This window comes from Chanodichthys erythropterus, chromosome 5 (genome assembly GCF_024489055.1).
Source record: "Chanodichthys erythropterus isolate Z2021 chromosome 5, ASM2448905v1, whole genome shotgun sequence".
NCBI lineage: Eukaryota > Metazoa > Chordata > Actinopteri > Cypriniformes > Xenocyprididae > Chanodichthys > Chanodichthys erythropterus.
In genome coordinates this window covers 13,849,428-13,867,914 of record NC_090225.1, presented here as the reverse complement: position 1 = coordinate 13,867,914, position 18,487 = coordinate 13,849,428, and the positions used below count along the sequence as shown (strand labels likewise).

General features: G+C 40.6%; 1 protein-coding gene across 11 annotated transcripts in view; it reads right to left on the bottom strand.

Moving 5' to 3' along the window:
• Positions 1-18,487, bottom strand: part of zswim8 (zinc finger, SWIM-type containing 8) — a 35,853-nt gene that overhangs the window by 6,174 nt on the left and 11,192 nt on the right. For 3 of the 11 annotated variants that reach the window (XM_067386123.1, XM_067386125.1, XM_067386126.1), the window contains 20 exons: positions 16,337-16,444; positions 15,749-15,830; positions 15,517-15,637; positions 15,119-15,320; positions 13,800-13,975; positions 11,470-12,691; positions 10,279-10,410; positions 9,995-10,174; positions 9,332-9,515; positions 9,124-9,222; positions 8,852-8,976; positions 6,878-7,166; positions 6,599-6,751; positions 6,087-6,309; positions 5,561-5,850; positions 4,306-4,529; positions 3,686-4,177; positions 3,150-3,390; positions 827-1,000; positions 373-492 (listed from right to left, as the gene is read on the bottom strand). In XM_067386123.1, the coding sequence (XP_067242224.1) occupies positions 373-492; positions 827-1,000; positions 3,150-3,390; positions 3,686-4,177; positions 4,306-4,529; positions 5,561-5,850; positions 6,087-6,309; positions 6,599-6,751; positions 6,878-7,166; positions 8,852-8,976; positions 9,124-9,222; positions 9,332-9,515; positions 9,995-10,174; positions 10,279-10,410; positions 11,470-12,691; positions 13,800-13,975; positions 15,119-15,320; positions 15,517-15,637; positions 15,749-15,830; positions 16,337-16,444 (4,837 nt within the window). Of the gene's footprint in view, positions 1-372; positions 493-642; positions 745-826; positions 1,001-3,149; positions 3,391-3,685; positions 4,178-4,305; positions 4,530-5,560; positions 5,851-6,086; positions 6,310-6,598; positions 6,752-6,877; positions 7,167-8,851; positions 8,977-9,123; positions 9,223-9,331; positions 9,516-9,994; positions 10,175-10,278; positions 10,411-11,469; positions 12,692-13,799; positions 13,976-15,118; positions 15,321-15,516; positions 15,638-15,748; positions 15,831-16,336; positions 16,445-18,487 lie in introns of those variants that run through there. The other 8 variants (XM_067386124.1, XM_067386127.1, XM_067386129.1 and 5 more) reach the window with 6 other exon arrangements.

The window sequence follows — 18,487 nt, the reverse complement described above, 5'->3', positions numbered from 1 at the left end:
ATTAAAATCTAATTAGGACACACATCCATCTCAGTGGGGACCATGAGCATTTCAAAAGATGCCTAGCCTGAACCTGGCAAAAATATTTTCTACTTCAACATTTTCAATTGTAGCATTTAGCCCCATGAAAACTGGCAACATGCTGCAATCAGCATGGGATAAAGCTCAGAGTAAGAGCAAAGACATCAGAATGTCAATAACTCTGCTGGAGACTTGCTGTTGAATCACCTCTTGTCCGTTGAAGGCAAGGTAAACTGCCAATATATCATTTACAGTCTATTCCAGCTATTATAGCAGGTAACAGGAAATAAAATTGGAATTTAAAAGATTTGTTTTTCCTAAAAGCCATATTGCAAAGAGAAATGGGCATACCAAGACGCGCAGCCAGTCCTAGCAGCCATTTGACGTCTTCTGTGTATGGGGGGCTACGGGAAAAGTTGTTCGGATGATCGTTGTGGGCCCTCCTTCCCAACATCTCCAAGGCCAGCATGCCTAAATGAGGACAGGAACATTTTGCCATAAATACTCTGTACTGTACGACACTGTACTGATCAAGTATTGAATTGACACATGCACCCAAACATCCTAATCTCCAGGACTTATGAGTACTGATAAAACGGAAATCATGCCTTAATTAATATTTCTCACTGTGAGAGTCTTTGTGAGTCCTGCAACATGGACACAACCGACCTCTCCCTCACCTCTCTTGATAATTAATCACCACAATTCAGGACCAGATGGATCCTAATGGGTGCAAAACAGCAACATAAGGACAGGCAAGCCATGCCCTAAAGGATCTATGTAATTAGAAATCAGGCGTCCTTACCGACTCTATAGGCCGAGTGGAGGTAGTGCAGGCCCTGCTGGCTGATTGGTTGACTGTGCTGCTCGTCTTCCACAGGGAATGGTGCGCTGACCAGTGAGGCGGGCTGGGATGAGAGTCCTGGAAGAGAAGCCCCCTGAATGGCCTGGATGGTGGAGCCTGAGTGTACTCCTCCTGCTAGGCAAAAAAAAAAAAAGAGGCAAGGATGTTCAAGGGTGTCTATGAATTTGCAAACTGTCCAATAGCATGCCTTCCCAACAATCTCTGGTAAACTGGTAAGAACTGTAATGAACTTTCATCTGCACTGAGTTAAGGTGCACTAAATAATTAGTTTGTTGCACTGGCCTAGAATTTTGTATTGACACCTAGTGGTGTGGGTTTTTTTTAAGTTACCAATGCCATTGTAGAACTATTCACAAAACAAATATTTCACATATATTTCTGCATTTCACCTCTGCTCTAGTTTGTTTAATAATGTAGCTTTCTAGTAAACCTGGCATTGTATACTATGAATATTGTTGGCTCTGTGACAAATTGCTCCTATCTCTCATTTGTAATTTGCTTTGGTTAAAACTGTCCTCAAGCTAAATAATAATAATAAAAAAATGTAATTAGTGTATTTAATATGTCACCCATGATTAAATATTGACTTGGATATTTCACAATTAGATTAAATTTTGATCCAATTCTAAAATGATTCTTGATGCATTTAAATGTTTTCTTACTGACTTTCAGTCATGCAAAGACAATTTTGTCATTTCAATGCGCATTGTTTCTGTGACCTGTCCTGTGACAGAAGGCTTTATGCTCAGATTCAGAGGAAATTACAAATCCACACTTTTTTTTGTTGGTGTGGTTAAAACACTGAGGCCGTTTACAGTCTTTATAAATGAGTTATGCACAAAACCTAAATTATCCATAAATTCTTTTGGAACATTGTTCAAGATCAGCAACATTCACACCTATATAGAATTCATACACCGATCAGGCATAACATTATGACCACCTTCCTAATATTGTCTTGGTCATCTTTTTGCTGCCAAAACAGCCCTGACCCATCGAGGCATGGATTCCACTAGACCCCTGATGGTGTGCTGTGGTTGTGAATGGTTGTGCTCCTCAAACCATTCCTAAACCATTTTTGATTTGTGGCAGGGCGCATTACCCTGCTGAAAGAGGCCACAGCCACCAGGGAAGACGGTTTCCATAAAAGTGGAACAGGTGGACAGGGGTCAGCATGGGCACCTTGACTGCGATGCACTGTGTATTCTGACACCTTTCTATCAGAACCAGCATTAATGTTTTGAGCAATTTGAGTTACATTAGCTCATCTGTTGGATCAGACCACACGGGCCAGCCCTCGCTCTCCACGTGCATCAATGAGCCTTGGCCGCCCATGACCTTGTTGCCGGTTCACCACTGTTCCTTCCTTGGATCACTTTCGATAGATACTAAACACTGCAGACCAGGAACACCCCACAAGAGCTGCAGTTTTGGAGATGCTCTGACCCAGTCGTCTAGCCATCACAATTTAGCCCTTGTCAAACTCACTCAAATCCTTACTCTTGCCCATTTCTCCCCATTTCCAACACATCAACTTTGAGGACAAAATGTTCTCTTGCTGCATAATATATCCCACCCACTAACTGGTGTGTGATGAAGAAATAATCAGTGTTATTCACTTCACCTGTCAGTGGTCATAATGTTATGCCTGATTGATGTATGACTCTTGTTTGAAGCATGCAAGATGTGAGCTGCTAATCACTGGTGAAGCAGTGAGCAGTAATAGTGACAGGATGCATGCAAATTTGTCAATCTTGAAAGGCTAAGTGAACTAGTTTGTAGGGCTGCACGATTAAATCGCATGCGATTGTCACGCGCATTTCGTCAGTAAAGCCGGCTAAATCGCCATCACCTGCTTTCAAATGGAGCGGCATTTAATAGACAGAGCCGTAGATCACTGACAAGCCACGCAATATTGCGTTCATATCGCAGATGAATCACCTTCGATAATGAATGTGATACTGCTTGGCTTGTCAGTGAACTACGGCTCTGTCTATTAAATGCCGCTCCATTTGAAAGCTGGTGATGGCGATACCATAATTTTTTGCATTCCCATATGCTTCAGTGAGAGGGCCTTAAATAGCTGTTTTATTCTATGTAAGTGCAAATAATTTGAAATGCAGATTTGAAATCTGACAAAAGTACTGTTCATCTCTTGCAAATTGCATTATAGAATTATTTCAAATAAGATTGGATATTACGCCCAAAATTGTGTTCATGTTCAGATGGAATTTAAATTCTACAGCTCACTTGTCCTCCTTACCTGCCACAGTAGTGCTAAGAGGCAGGGCTGCCTCTGCAGTATGGTATGGGTGGACAGCGATCTGAGTCATGGACGGCACTGGAACGCCAGGGAAAGTGACAGCAGTCGCTGCCATAGGAGGATGAGGGCCAGTGGCCACAGAAAACGGGTACTGAGCACCAATAAAAGCAGGGTGCATTCCCTGAGAAGACAAACAGATGCTCTTAAAACCAGCCTGATACGTCTTCCTCGAGTCATATACCTGCCATTGAAAAATTAAAAGTCACAAAATTAAGTTAAACCAAGGGCATAGCTGTAAAGATCATTATACAAGTATAAACAAACTGATATGAGTCTCTCTCCATTTATATTCTGCCAGTAATATTGTGCTATGCATCAATGACTGCCAAGTAAGCATCTGCATTAGTGCTTAAATTTAGTTTTTATTACCTTCAGTTAAATGCAGACAAACAATATTACAGAAATAAATAAAAATGCTAAGCACAGGTAATTGAAACTCATAAATCATATCACTAGGAAATGAACAGAGCTTATACCTGTGGGTAGGCCGCCCCAGACACGGGGAAGACAGCAGGACGGGGGACATGCTGAAGCGGGTGGCCCAGGTACTGTGGGGTGCAGACGGTGGGCAGATGTGTTTGGATGGTGGTGTAGGGATGCAGGCCTGCCGTGTGTGCCATGGCTGAGCCTGGAAGCGCATGCGACTGGTATATGGTGGAGCCGACGGAAATGACAGGTACTACAGCGGCTGCCGTCACTGTCGTAGTTACAGCTGCGACACCTGTTGAATCCAAGGCTCCGGTGTTATCCAGGATACCGCAGCCTCCCTCGGGTGCCGTTCTCCCTGCTCCACCATTGGCCCCGCAGCGGCCGGAACCCTCTCGCTGGGACCCCGAACCACCACCCACTGTTTGCTCGTACAGCCAATACCACTGGTGAGCCACCTCGAACAAGACCTCAGGATATACACCGCCTCCCTTTGCAGCTTCCTCAACTGCCATGCAAGCTTTTTCCAGCATCACATTATCCTGAAAAGAGAACAATGCAGAAAAGTGTTCTTTAAAAGCAACAAGCTGATGATTTTGATATTAGATGAAAAAAATGGATTATGATTCTGTGGCTATGTACAATGAATGTGGGCTGTGATGGACAGTACCTGCTCTTTGCATTGCACCAGAGCTCTCTGAATCTCGTTGGGGTTGAGGGCATGGGCGTGGGGAAGGCAGCTCAAGGCCAGCTCTGCCGCAGCACGCACCATGTTGGGATCCCGTGCTCGTGATGCGCGGTCTGCAAGTGATGCCACCTCTGGAGGCGTGAGATGCCCGTCCCAGCATTCCACCAGGATGTTGAGGGCAGCACTCCCAATCTCCATGGCCTGGCCTGTAAAAACATGACAGAAGAATTCAAAAATCAAACGAAATGCAGGTTTGCCAACCCATTTGATAAAATACTCTTGTATTAACTTAATATCCATCCATATCCATCTACTCATTAGAGCTGCATGATTAATCATTAAAAGATTGCAATCTCCATTCAAACACCCACGCAATCTCATTCCTAAATGACAATGATTCGCCTGTGTCTATTAAACCTTTGACAAATCACAAAATCCTCCATGTTTGCACTGCTGCTAACCCAGAGAGAGCAGATGTCATGTATAGGTATGAAACAGCTTCACAAACAACCACACACACAGTATAGTTATTTCTGTAACACAAATATGCTTATTATCACTGAAGTACTGGGATAAACGTTTATAGTTTGAATAAAAATACTGATGTCTATGGAAGCGAACACAGAACAAAATCACCTTTTGAAAGTAACTTGGCACTTCAAATGACGATTTTATCATTACATCTTTATGCCACCAGGTGGCGACAAGTGACTCATGAACAAAAAAAAAAGTCATTGAATCATTCAAGAGATTTGTTTAAAAACGGCGATTCATCCAGTAATTAAACAACTGAAGTATATATATATATATACACATTTATGAGCGATGCATTGAATTATTCGTTCAAATAGAGATTTTAAAATAATTCAGATTAATTAAACCATTAACATTTTGTCAGAACCTCTAGTAAATTTTTTTTTTTTTTTTAGTTTTTTGTTCAGAATCATGATGTCTGTTTGAAACAAACAAACAAAAAAAAATCATGATTCTGAATTTATCCAGAATCGTGCAGCTCTACTACTCACATTCATCTCTATATATCCATCCATTCATCCACCCATCCATGAGCCTGGAGAGATAAATATACTCTAGTACAGTGCTATAGCTCTCCTTCATACTGAATTGATACTATAAAGCCAAGGATATGAATTTTAATGATTACTTTTGCATTTCAAAGGGATGATCATCAATCATTTTGAAGTTTGTGATCCCTGCAGATTACACAATTATCTCTCACCTGTTATCCAGGATACATGTGAAGAGTACGTCCTTGACAGCCAGTTAGGAGACACAAAATTATGCAGGCCGAGGGCATACAGGCCAATCTCAAAGGCACACAGATGCAGGTTGCGGTGGGGCCCCTGGTGACCTCCACTGGCAGAGGGTTGCGTGAAAATGGAGGTGGAGCTGTTTCCTCCAGCTTTAATCAACACAGTCTTGGCCAACTCAAAGTAAAAATGGGCAGCTGCCTCAGATGGCTGGTTGGGCACGTGTGGAGCATGACATTCAGGCCGACGGCCTTTATACCTATAAAGAGAGAAAGAGACAATGTGTGTCATAAACAGCAGACAGAGTATCAGAGAATCTGTTCTGCCTCTGAAGTGAAACAACTGATTCAGTCAATTAACAACTACTGAATTAAAGATTTAGTTGTGTTTGTCATGGGCTCAAAAAGAGATGCTGATGTACAAGTGTACAAGCATCTAAAAATGAGACCAAATCCCCATAATGGGCAATGAGGGCAAAAGACAGGTTTGTCTCACCTGCTGGTGTCAGTACTCTTGGCTCTTGCTCCACCTCCAGCTCTGCGTGAGCCGCTAGATGAAGATGAGCCCAGTGAATCAGAGGAAGAGCTGCTAATGCTGTCACTGTCCTGGCCTCTCCCCCAGGAAGCAGCTGTCCAACCCCCACGAAGTGGACGTCGACTGAGAGTAGGAGAGCTGTCTGAGGTGGTCTCTGGAGCGCTGCTGTCGATGCTTGCCATGCCTGAGAAAACATGTCAGAAAGAACATGACCTTTATACACTCTCAAATTTCTTTATGCATAGTTAAAAATAATAAATTAAATTAATAATATATGTAAATAAATATATTACATCTGGAAATATAAAATTGATTACAAATAATATATTAAATAACTTTTAAAAAAGGCTAATGGTTGAATTGATCATTTTTGCAGTGATCTATGACCTCTAGAGTCATAAAAATGAAGCACACAGGTGCTGCACCAAATAAACTCTTCTATCTGTCTAATTAACAAACCCACTGTCTCTTACCAGTGTGTTTCTTTTTCTGCCGTACAGGTGATCCCCAGCAGCGTGTGCCGTATGCCCCGCGGCCCCCCAGTGCCAGACGACTGGGCACGGTGCCCTCAGGCTTGAAGGGTGCAGCTTCGCTCTGCTGCTCACAGGAGGTCGACTGTGCACCCTCTGCCAAAAAAAGAATGAGAGAGATAAAAGAAAATTAAACTAGGTCACTACAAACTCAACAAGGACCCAAGATAATAACATTTCAGCAGTGAATTTTCCTCTGACACTTTGGTGGATGTGGTTCACCTTGATCTCTGCTGTCAGAGATGCCCTCTCCCGTTGCTGTGTTCTGAACTCCGCCAGCCGCTAAACCTCCCTGCTGCCCTGCCGCTCCCCCACCGGTCACACCCTGCACAGCGGCTGATGTTGCTGAAGGGTTGTGCTTTGACACTCCCCCCGTGGCTCCGCTGGCACCGTGGGTGGCGTGTTTGGATGGGCTCTTTTGGCTGCTGGTAGCTGGTTTGCTAGAGTAAAATGAGCTCAGAGTCTGAGGCTTATGGGTCTGGCTCTCACGGTCTAGGAGTTTGTCCAGAATCTACATGAGGATGAAATCAGACATTAATACCTCAAGACATTTACTGCATTTCAAACATGCTATCGTGGCTTATGCGTCGTCACAAAAAGTGTTATTGGACATTCTACGTATGGATGTTATATATAACATTGTATTCCTCTAGTATAGTAGAGGAATAGTACTAGTATAGTAGTATTGTACATTAACTTCAAAAGTTTTGGTGTCAGTAAAGATTTTTTTTTTTTTTTTTTAATTAATACTTCTATTCCTTAAGGGTGCATTAAATTGATCATATGTGTCAATAAAGACATTTATAATGTTACAAAATATTTCTATTTCATATAGATGCTGTTCTTATGAACTTTCTATTCTTCAAAAAAAAAAAAAAAAAAAAATCAGCTTTGCCACCACAGGAATCAATTACATTTTAAAATATTAAAATTGAAAATTCTATAATGTAATAACATTTCACAATATCACTGTTTTTACTGCATGTTTGACCAATTAAATTGAGTCTTTAAAACATTATCCCCAGTTTCACAGACAAGGCATAAGCCTAGTCCCAGACTAAATTGCATGTTTGAGCTGCTAGTTCACCCAAAAAATTAAATTTCTGAAATTAACTACTCACCCTTGTGTCATTCAACATCTGTAAGACCTTCGTTCATCTTCAAAACACAAATGAAGATCTTTTTAATGAAATCCGAGAGGTTTCCATCCCTCCATAGAGATCCAACGCAGCTACCACTTTCAAGGTCCAGAAAGGTAGGAAAGACATCATTAAAGTACTCCATGTAACTCCAGTGGTTTTAATTTTATCAAGCGACGCGAGTTCTTCGTTTGCGCAAATAAAAAAATTTACCAGATAAGTGGTAAATTATGTTTTTGTGCAAACAAAGCACTCACGTTGCTTCATAAAATTGAGGTTAAACCACTGGAGTCACATGGAGTACTTTAATGAAGTCTTTTCCTACCTTTCTGGACCTTGAAAGTGGTAGCTGCCTAGGATCTATATGGAGGGACAGAAAGCTCTCAGATTTCATTAAAAATATCCTCATTTGTGTTCTAAAGATGAACGAAGGTCTTACAGATATGGAACGAAAAGCGGGTGATTAATTACTGACTATTTGATGATAATTAACGATTAATTGAATTTTAATTTTTGGGTGAACTAACCCTTTAAAATATATCAGTACCATTGTTTTGTCTCAAGATGCACACCGGTAATGTTTTTTTTCTAAGGAACATTTATAAAAGCTACTTAAATGTCCTAATTAAACTAAGGCTTAATCCTGGCTTAAGCCACGCACACACTTAACGATTCTAAGGCCGATTATGAATGTAAATTGATACTTATGACTGATCGCGCTGAAACGCGTCCAGTCAGAGCCAGTTGCGTTCAGCCTGCGATTACAGTCGGTGTTCAAATTCCATGTGTAAGTATATAAATCGGCTCCAGTCAAAGGTATCAATCGGTATGTGTGTTCAGTTCAGTCTTAGAATGTTTCAGCTAATCGTTAGGTGTGTGCCCGGCTTTAATCTAAGCCCTGTCTGTGAAACCAGGCCTAAAAAATTTTTTTTTTTAAAAATCAGACAAACTTTTGAACAAAAGTGTAGATTTCAGTCCTCATACCATGCTATCATAAGGCTTCAAAAGACTATGCATTTTAGCTGATGTATACTACATAAATAACTAAAACACTTGCCTTTTTAAGCTTGCTTTGGTCATCTTTATAGGTGATCATTAGTGCTAGAGCCAAGTCTCCTTTCTCTCTCCGTGTGCCTTCACATAATAAAGGATGCTCTGCCTCACTGACCGTTGTCTTCATACCTTATAACAAAAAAAAAAAAAAAAAAAAAGTAAGAGTGTGAGAGACAACTGAAACACAGAAAGAAAGAATATCTTCAACAACACACATTAGTGCCGGTTGGTTTTGTGTTTTTTTTTTTTTTTTTTTTCACATAAATTCACTCTCACCAAGAGCTGCTACAGCAGCCTCAAATCCCAGCTCCTCATCACCAGGCATTTCATTGTTACGGTTCCGGCTAGGAGGTCGAGAGCCCGTGGGAGAGACCACTACAACAGGCAAATGATAGGGGAAAAAATATGAAAAATGAGCATGGGGATTTTGGGGCTTTTAAAGAGCATTTTTAAAACGGTGTGAAAAGGTAGAAGTGAGACTTACCAGGGGTGCAGAGTACGTCGAATATGAAGCTTGCCAGCATGAGAGGCAGAACCGGCCGATAGTCACAGAAGTTTCCATCACGAAGCTGCTCCGCTCTGTCCCTTATGGAGGTCATTTCTACAAGACCCAGTGGAATCTTCTTCAGGAGAGCCACCACCTCTGACTCCTGATATGCCAGCTTCACCTAACACAAGAGCACAGTGGTTTAGGAATTTGGGACTCAAAATACTTCACTGCACTTCTTTGAAATCAGGCATCAAAACATTACAATGCATTTTTAGTTTGTGGTTTGTGTTGTGTTATATCGTGTGTAAGTGCTCAAACTCTGCAATTTGTGTATGCCTCGTTTGCTAATGTTAAAGTATATTATTTACTAATATATAATATAATATAATATAATATAATATAATATAATATAATATAATATAATATAATATAATATAATATAATATAATATAATATAATATAATATAATATAATATAATATAATATAATATATAATATAAAATATAATATAATATAACAAGAATATAGTTATAATTGAAAAAATAATCCCTGACATTACAGACTTCCAATTTCGACAAAACCAGACACATCCCTAACAAGAAACTATTATTGTACTAACTGGCAGATCACCAGATTTGAGACTGACATCTGCTTTACCTCCAGAGCTTTAGTAGAAGCTGGCGGTCTCTGAAGCTCTAGGGAGAACATGCCAGTGTTGAAGGCCAGGTTATGGAGCTCCAGCCTCTCACTCAACACAGTCAGCAGAAAGGCTACTTTAGACAGGGTGTTAGTGGCCACCTGCGTCTGTTTACTGGTTGACACCTTACTCTTTTTACCCTAAACAAGACAAGGAGAGATTCATTTTTAAAGATGAGCACCGGTATGATTGTATGTCACACCGGAAACCTCTGGGAAAGCAATGAAAATGTCTATTTTGGTACCTTTGTCTGTGGCTGCTCCACCTTCAGATCGGGTGGATTAGCCAGAAGATCTCGAGCAAGATCAACAGCCAGTCGGCAAGCGTCATTACTGTAGCCATGAGCGTAGAGAGCCTCAGCACAGGCAAACAGTATCTGCAACACACCATTACACCATTGAAAAAACTTTTAAAATTCTATGCAATTAAATTGGGAATTGCCATTTATTAGACAAATTACAAACTGAAACAACTAAATAGTCTTTATTCACACATAATAACCAAAATAAATTATATATTTTGTATGGCCTCCTTTGTCCTTGTTTAGGGGAGCTTTGGCACAAACTTTACATTGAGTGGTGGTCTAATAAATTCGCTAAGCACACTGTGTACTCTGATTTATAAGAGCAATAATAACAATCTAATTTAGAAAACCAACAGCTTTGAATCACTACTTTTTATCCTGTCATAAAAGCAATTATCTATACACATGATTTGTTGTATTAATGCAAGTAATGTGTCACCAAATGGAGCAAAACAAAATGTATATAGACTGCCCAGCCATAAAAAAAAAAAAATAAAAAAAAAAATTACATTTTTAAAAGATTTAAATAGGAAAATGCTTAAGAGTCTATGATTGGATCATTATTGCAGTGATTATTATGTTTCTAGCATTTTATATGTTTGGAAACAGTTTTTTTTAACCCTAATTGATGGAATGTGTAGCTTGAATTGGCACCTCTGAGTCCAGGCGTTAAATTAATTGAAAGTCTTTGGGATGTGCTGGAGTAGACTTTACAGAGTCTTGCATTGTCATTACAAGATCTTGCATCAAAAATTGATGCACCTCTTGATGGAAATAAATGTTGTGATGTTATTTCCATCAAGAGGTGCATCAATTTTTGGTAAACACTGTATCACTGCAATAACGATCCAATCATAGTCACTTAAGTATTTGCCTATTTAAATCCAAAAACAGCAACTTTTTTTGTCAAGGCAGTGTATATCACGTGTCAGATATTGATGTATACACGCACACATTTTTAAATTCTAAAATATGTTATTCTAAAAAGTAAATGGGAAATTTTTAACATTAGCTTTTCTAACAGAAGCTATTAGAATATGCACGTTCGCATTTATCTCTTCTAAAGTGTTAATTTTGAAGCCTACTTTTAGGCGGTGTTTGAGTACTTTATGCGGAAAAAAAAAAATTCACCTCCATCCTGCCCTCCTGCTCCAGAGGTTTAATCCCAGCAAAGATGTCTGGCTCTTCCTCATGGTTGCCATCTGCAACCCCTCTATCCGCTCCCTCTTCTGAAGCAGCGCTAAGATAGTAGGCTTGATAGTCATCTTCCCCCACAGCATCTGCGCCTGCTGCTGCCTCAGCCGCCTGAGGTTCTGGGGCCCCTGAAGCCCCACTTCCATCTCCCTCTCTGCGGCCACGCTGAGCCTTGCTGGGGAGTGACGCACAGGGCCGAGTATCGTCTACGGGGTCCTCGTCTCCTCCGGTCTCATCCAGGTCTGCCTCCACCTCCACCTCTTTCTCCATAGCTACCACTACTGGAGTTGCAATGGAGTTCTCCTTTGAAAAGCAGGCATCAGCAGCAGAGGGCATGGCAGCATGCGCCACATGTTTCGTCTCAAAGGCGCGCTCTTTTGAAATGTTACCGCTGCTGTATTTGAGTGGCTCACGGAGCAGCGGGCTGGGTGAAGGCAACATCTCGGGAGGAGGAGGAAGGAAATCAAAGGTGTTGCAGGCCTCCGCCCCGAGCGCCAGGCTGGAGCCATCATCCAGACTCAGCTCTGCCATGTCAGGCTCTAGAGAGCTGTCCTCACTACTGGTTCGGCGCTTTGCGCCAGGGTGCTTCCCACTGACGCCACTCGAACTTCCACACGAGCCCTTGTTGCTCTGCGTTAGCTTGGCCTTACTACCAGCTGATGGGGAGGAGCTGCTGGCTTTATACATGCCTTTACCCCCCTCCTGAAGTGAGAGAGAGACCCTGCCACCCAGACAAACCAGCACGCCTCCACTGCTCACGCCAGACACTCCTTTCCTCTTGCTCACGATGGTCTCCTTAGGGCGGACAGCCACCTCCTGCTGGGGAAGATGGGAGTTGCTCCTTGACTTGTGTTCAGAAGAAGCACCTTCTGACATTCCACCACGAGCTCCTTCTCCTGATTCCCCGCTGGTCCCTGCTTTAATGCCCCGCTGCTGCTGCACTGCCCTGGCCCAACAAAATGAGGCGTTTTTCTTATCTGCACTGCAATAGGTGATGCCAGGTAAAGGGTAGGCCACTTCCCAGTTGAAGTAGCAGGACTCAACAGCTGGTTTGAAGCCCTGGAAGAGTTTGTCCAGAGACTTCCGATGCTGCCCTCGTTTAACGATCTCTATTACCTTCAGGTGCCACTGCTTCAGCTGGGCTGCGAGCTCCAAGCGCCTGAAGAGTCACAAAAAAGTGAAAAACATTACCTTACCTAAGTGATGACAAATACAACCATAAGTCTTTAATTAGAGGAGTTCTAGATCAACATCACAGCTTAAAGGGTTAGTTCACCCAAAAATAAAGTGGTAAAGTTTTTTTACACAAAACAAAGCATTCGTGTGATTGTGTCACTTCATAAAACTGAGGTTAAACCACTGGAGTCACATGGATTACTTTAGGAGGCTTTCACATTGGCAGTTTAGGTCGAAACGGGGCAAGGTTTGCATGAAAAATCGCTAATGTGAAAGCCGTCACATGAACCCAGGTGCTCACCAGGGTACCAAACCCAAGACTACCTGAAGGAGGTGGTCTGAGTTCGGCTGCACTCGAACTGTGCCACGGTTTGCGTGAATATAAAAGCAACACAGACTCAGGTGCGCACTGGTTCAGGAAGTAAAGTAACCTGCGCATGCGTTTTAGCCGATAATATATTTACTTCAATAAAACACATGTAAGAGATGATAGTGTTGATAATTTAACTTGGATTAGAGCAGGAGTGAGCCTGCAGTGTATTCGCGCTTTGCGAGTGCAATGAGAGCGGCAAATGAATAGTAATCAGCTGTCTCCTCAAAATAGTCTGTTTGCAAGCAGCGGAAAACCGTCTACATGCAACGCACATACAGGAAACCCAAGTGTAGTTTACTCTGCTGTACATAATAGCACCAAATTAATAAAAATTTTTATGTTTATGTTTTTTATCATGCACAGTGCATGTCTGTGATGACGTATGATGAACGCAAACGCACCAGGGTTCGATAGAATCAATTTGAGTATGAAACCAGACCAACGCTGCGAGAGGCACTGGGAACAATCGCGCCCGGGCTCCGACCGCGGCAAGCGAGCCCAGTGTGAAAGCCCCCTTTTGGACCTTGAAAGTGGTAGTTGTGTTGGATCCCTGTGGAGGGACGGAAACCCTTTCGGATTTCATAAAAAGTATCTTCATTTGTGTTCTGAAGATGAACTAAATTCTTACGGATGTGGAATGACACGAGGGTGAGTAATTAATGACAATTTTCAATTTTGGGAGAACTAACCCTTTAACCAGGTGTACTAAGTTGCTTACCTCTGGGGACTCATGGTAGGGTCTAGCACTGCCAGTCTCCATAAGACAACCATCTCATCACACATACTGGCACATGCATGTGCCGCAACCTCTGTCTGCCCATTACTACGACCTGTGTGCCCGCTGGCACTGCTGTGAGAGGCGGATGTCCTCACACTGTACCACCAACCAATGATCTGGAGAAAGAACAAAGAGCAGTAGATTACCATTAGAATATTTTTTTTTTAAAGTATTGAGTTTAAAATGCATCTCCAATCCAATATTAAGCATATACGGTCAACAACAGGGCTGGACAATTATGGCCCAAAATCAAAAACTCGATTAATTGAACATTTTACCACGATTACGATTAATGAACGATTATTTTGTTTCTGTTTTTTTTTTGTTTTTTTTTCCATATTTGACTTTTTTTTATTTTTATACTGTAAATATGATTGACTATTAAAGGTGGGATATTTTTTCTTTTGAAAGAGTGATCTGACATAGCTCACTTTCAGCAGTTATTTTATCTATGGTTTGTAACATTTCTTACAGATTTCTGCTCATTTCAAATCAGATGAAGATAAATTAGTACAGTACCAATAATGAGAGCGATTGCGTGCGTGAATTAGTCATAACGTCTCTCTATTAATTGTGAAACTGTGGGTTGTAAATAGTTCTTTCAAAAGCTATATGTTTTGAGTTTCTAAGCTACTTTAGTGATAAATCACAGGACAGCGCTGACAACTAGTTTCTGCATTCCTCTCTGTGCGCGCGATCTTCACGTTTTGCGCAGCTACTGTTTGTATGAGTGTTCGTGCCACAATGTAGCTGCACAAGCACGGTAGCTCGGAATAATATACATCCAATCTTCTAAAATCGCTTGAATGTCCAAAGTGGTAATCCTTATAACAAATACAACTGACAAAGTTTAGTGAAGATGCAAGGCTCACTGCTCGCACGCCATCACTATGTGTTGAACCGGCATTCACCTCCGTGTTGCTTTTATGCCACTGACTGGACGGGGCAGAGTCACGTGGCTACACACACGGTAGTATGTTTTTAAGGGGGAAGTATTAACAGGATAAAAAAAAACAAATAATTGGCATGGGAAAATTACATCGGTTAGATGTTCTGAATTTCAGTTTCGATTACTTTTCGATTAATTCAGCCCTAGTCAACAACTAAATATTTAATTTCATTTTGAAATAAAATAAAATACAAAATAAAATGGCTTGAATTCAGGCACAAATGTGACAAGTGTTTGCAGCAGGATGATGCAATTTTTTACACAAACCGTCACCATGGGGTGTGAAGTGTGGCAGAGTCAGGTTTGGTACCTGTTCGTGGGTGAGACACTGTTCAGTGAGGATCTCTAACAGAGGTGCAGCGTTGCTGTCTCTCCTCTTAAACATCTCTCTGACGATGGACAGAAGGTTCCAGATGCCCTCTGGCTCTCTACCTCGTAGGGGCCTCAGCAAACAAGCCCATTCAGCAGCTGCCGGAGGCTCAGTGGACGAAAGATACATGGAGTTCACATCACTGAGAACAACAAGCAAAAAAAAAAAGAACAGAATATATATTTACTACTTGGGGAGGAATATTCTTCATCCACACAAATTAAAAAAAAGTACCCCCTAAGCTCAAGATTGCCTGGTTGAGAAACAAAGGTTCAGTACACAGTTGACAACTGGAAACAGTGCTACACTCTAGGTAGTACCAGTCTGGTTGCCTTTACCTAAACACAACTGGTGAGGGGCCACAGAACTTGTGCAGGGTCTTCTTTATGTTGTCACTGAGCGTGGACTCATCTAGATACCAGGTGCTCTGGTCAGAAGCTGAAGGGCCAGCAGTAGGATCTGTTGAACCAATCGTTAGAAAAGAAAAATGAGGATATATATATACAAGATCTGCATATCTTCACAGAAGATTAGAAATTCATTAATTGCGGTTTGTAGGTCAGTGCATACCCGGGGCTCCACACACGGTGTTAATAGCCGTAGACTGGGAGGAAAGAAGCTCATCCAAAAGACGCTGAGCTGTCGGCAAGATCTGCAGATACAAAACAGCACATAACAAAGCCAGAAATTAATTTAACATCAGATGAAACAAATTATCTGATCAAAGATTTTTTTTTTTTAATATATTTAAGCGATAATAAAAAAATATTTAAAAATATTAAATGTTAAATATAATATTATATAAAAGTAATAATATTAAGATTATGATGGCATTATACATAGTCTCTTTGAAAAAATATAAAACATTAGCATTTACCACTTAAATACTATTGGTAATTATTTTCCGTCACATACTGTACCAAGTATTTACAGAACCACACCGAAGCCATGAACACAGAACCGTGATACAAACTGAACTGTGAGAAATCTGAGCCATCACACCCTAATATGGACAATGAGGCCACTGTGTGCACTTCATCACAGTTATTTAGAGCTGTGCAAAGACACTTTAGAGCTCAGAGAAGCTATGAACAATGAGAGCATCTCAATTTATAAGAACAAAAATAAAAAAAAATAAAAAAAAAATGCATGCCTCACCTGCTGTGGGAGTTCACTGATGAGGTATTGTGCAAACTTCTGGAGTTGATCCCGCTGTAATCTGGACAGGGACTCTGACACAGGTGCTCGAAGACACACTGCAGAAGCCTATAGACAAACACATTCAAAGAGTCACTGATATTTGAAGCTGGTCGACATAACTGAAATTAAGCTTCAGTGTTTTAACCTACTCATTAGTGCAAACTAAACCGGGTGCAGTCTGCTCATTAGCAAACACTCTGTGCATTTCTAATGTGTCTGGAGGCTTTGATGCCTTCAGGTGGCTGTCCCAGTGTGCCATCACCTGGTACTTTCCTCCAGCATGTGTCTCCACCATGAGCAGAAAACCCCTCATTTGCAACTGGCCCATACATAATATATGAGTTCCAGATAGACATGCTTTGAGCCGATCAGAGCTAATTCTCTCTTTAGCTCATAGTGAGATTATTAAAGAGAATGCAGAGTGTCCCGTGGGGGAAGCATTGTGAACTACTGGAGTGAAATGTGTTGGCTGTGTCTGGGAGATGGAGGATTGGGGGGGTGAAGAGGATGGATGAAGGATAGACCTGGAGAACTGCACTGAGGATAAGGAGGACGGAAACATTTAGGATTCCTGGACATGACACCCCAGTATGACTGAGTGCTGGATTAGCCACATGGCTGAGAGTCTAACTATGAGAGACCACATACTTTCATACACAATATGAGACTGATCGTTCTGCAGATAATTCACACAAAATGTATACTAACTCAGCGGGTTTTCAATCTTCTTGATGCCAAAGATCCTCATTATGATGAATTTTTAAATCTAAAAGATATTTTATATATATTACACACACACACACACACTACCGCTCAAAAGTTTGGGATCGGTAAGATTTTAATTAAGTAAATGCACCCTTGGTGAGCAGACAAAACTTCTTTTAAAAACATTAAAAATCTTACCGATCACTTTTGAGCGGTAGTGTATATCTCATTAAAAAACTAATAACTACAACTTTTCCCTAAAAAAAACCCTCCTAATTACAGATTATTAATAGTTAATAAGGTAGTTGTTAAGTTTAGGTATTGGGTAGGATTAGGGATGTAGAATATGGTCATGCAAAATAAGGTATTAGTATGTGCTTTATAAGTTCTAATAAACAGCCACTAGTTAATAGTGAGAAAACCCTAAAGTGTTTTATATTATATTATATTATATTATATTATATTATATTATATTATATTATATTATATTATATTATATTATATTATATTATATTATATTATATTATATATTATTATAGCCAAGGAAAATGAATATATTACATTTTATAACTTTAAATATTAAAATATTAATCTCAAATTTGGTAAATGTATTCAGCAAACCTTTTTTCAGGAACCACATAGCATCTCCCCTCTGCTGATCCCAAACGCTCATTCAATTTGTCCATTATGGCAGTGGTCAACATTGGAAATGGCTTAGGATTCTTGCAATATTTGACAATTCAAGTAAATGGCAAATGTGAAAAACATGAAAACTGGCTAAAAGACGGCATTCCAGCAAAAGGTTACCCTGTAATTACCCTGGTTGTTAATATTCAAAAGCAGTTTGGGGAAAATTATGGTCATTTTGGTTTATAATGTTTTCAAATCAGGTCAGTTAAAATGTTTTTAATCCAAGTTGCAACCAGCTTAATTAGTATGGTGAGATATATTGGTGCAATTTGAGCTGTGAGGACAGCTCACTACATGTGAAAAAAAAAGAACACACAAGCCCACTCAAATAGTTAAAGGGCACAGAGATGATACAAAATGAAAGGTCTAATGACTTGACACACAACGTTTATCACTGGTGCATGCCTCTCTAGCTACTATACTATATTATAATCCAGTAGTATCAATGACTATCTGAACTATGAGTTCAGTGACTATCTTTCTTGTTTTTATGTTCTGCTAAGGATTTAGAATAAAGTCTGCAGGAATGCATTAAACTGTGTGACAATCTCTGCGATACCATCAAGTAGGTGGTCTAAATGTCAACCCTAAAGCATTTGAACTTTAGGCTGCAGGCTGTGATGTGAGAAAATGATAGTTAACCTCATCAGACATGGCCTCAACACGCAAAGCAGCAAGTGAAGAGATTCTGCTGCAAGATATGAAGTCTTAAGT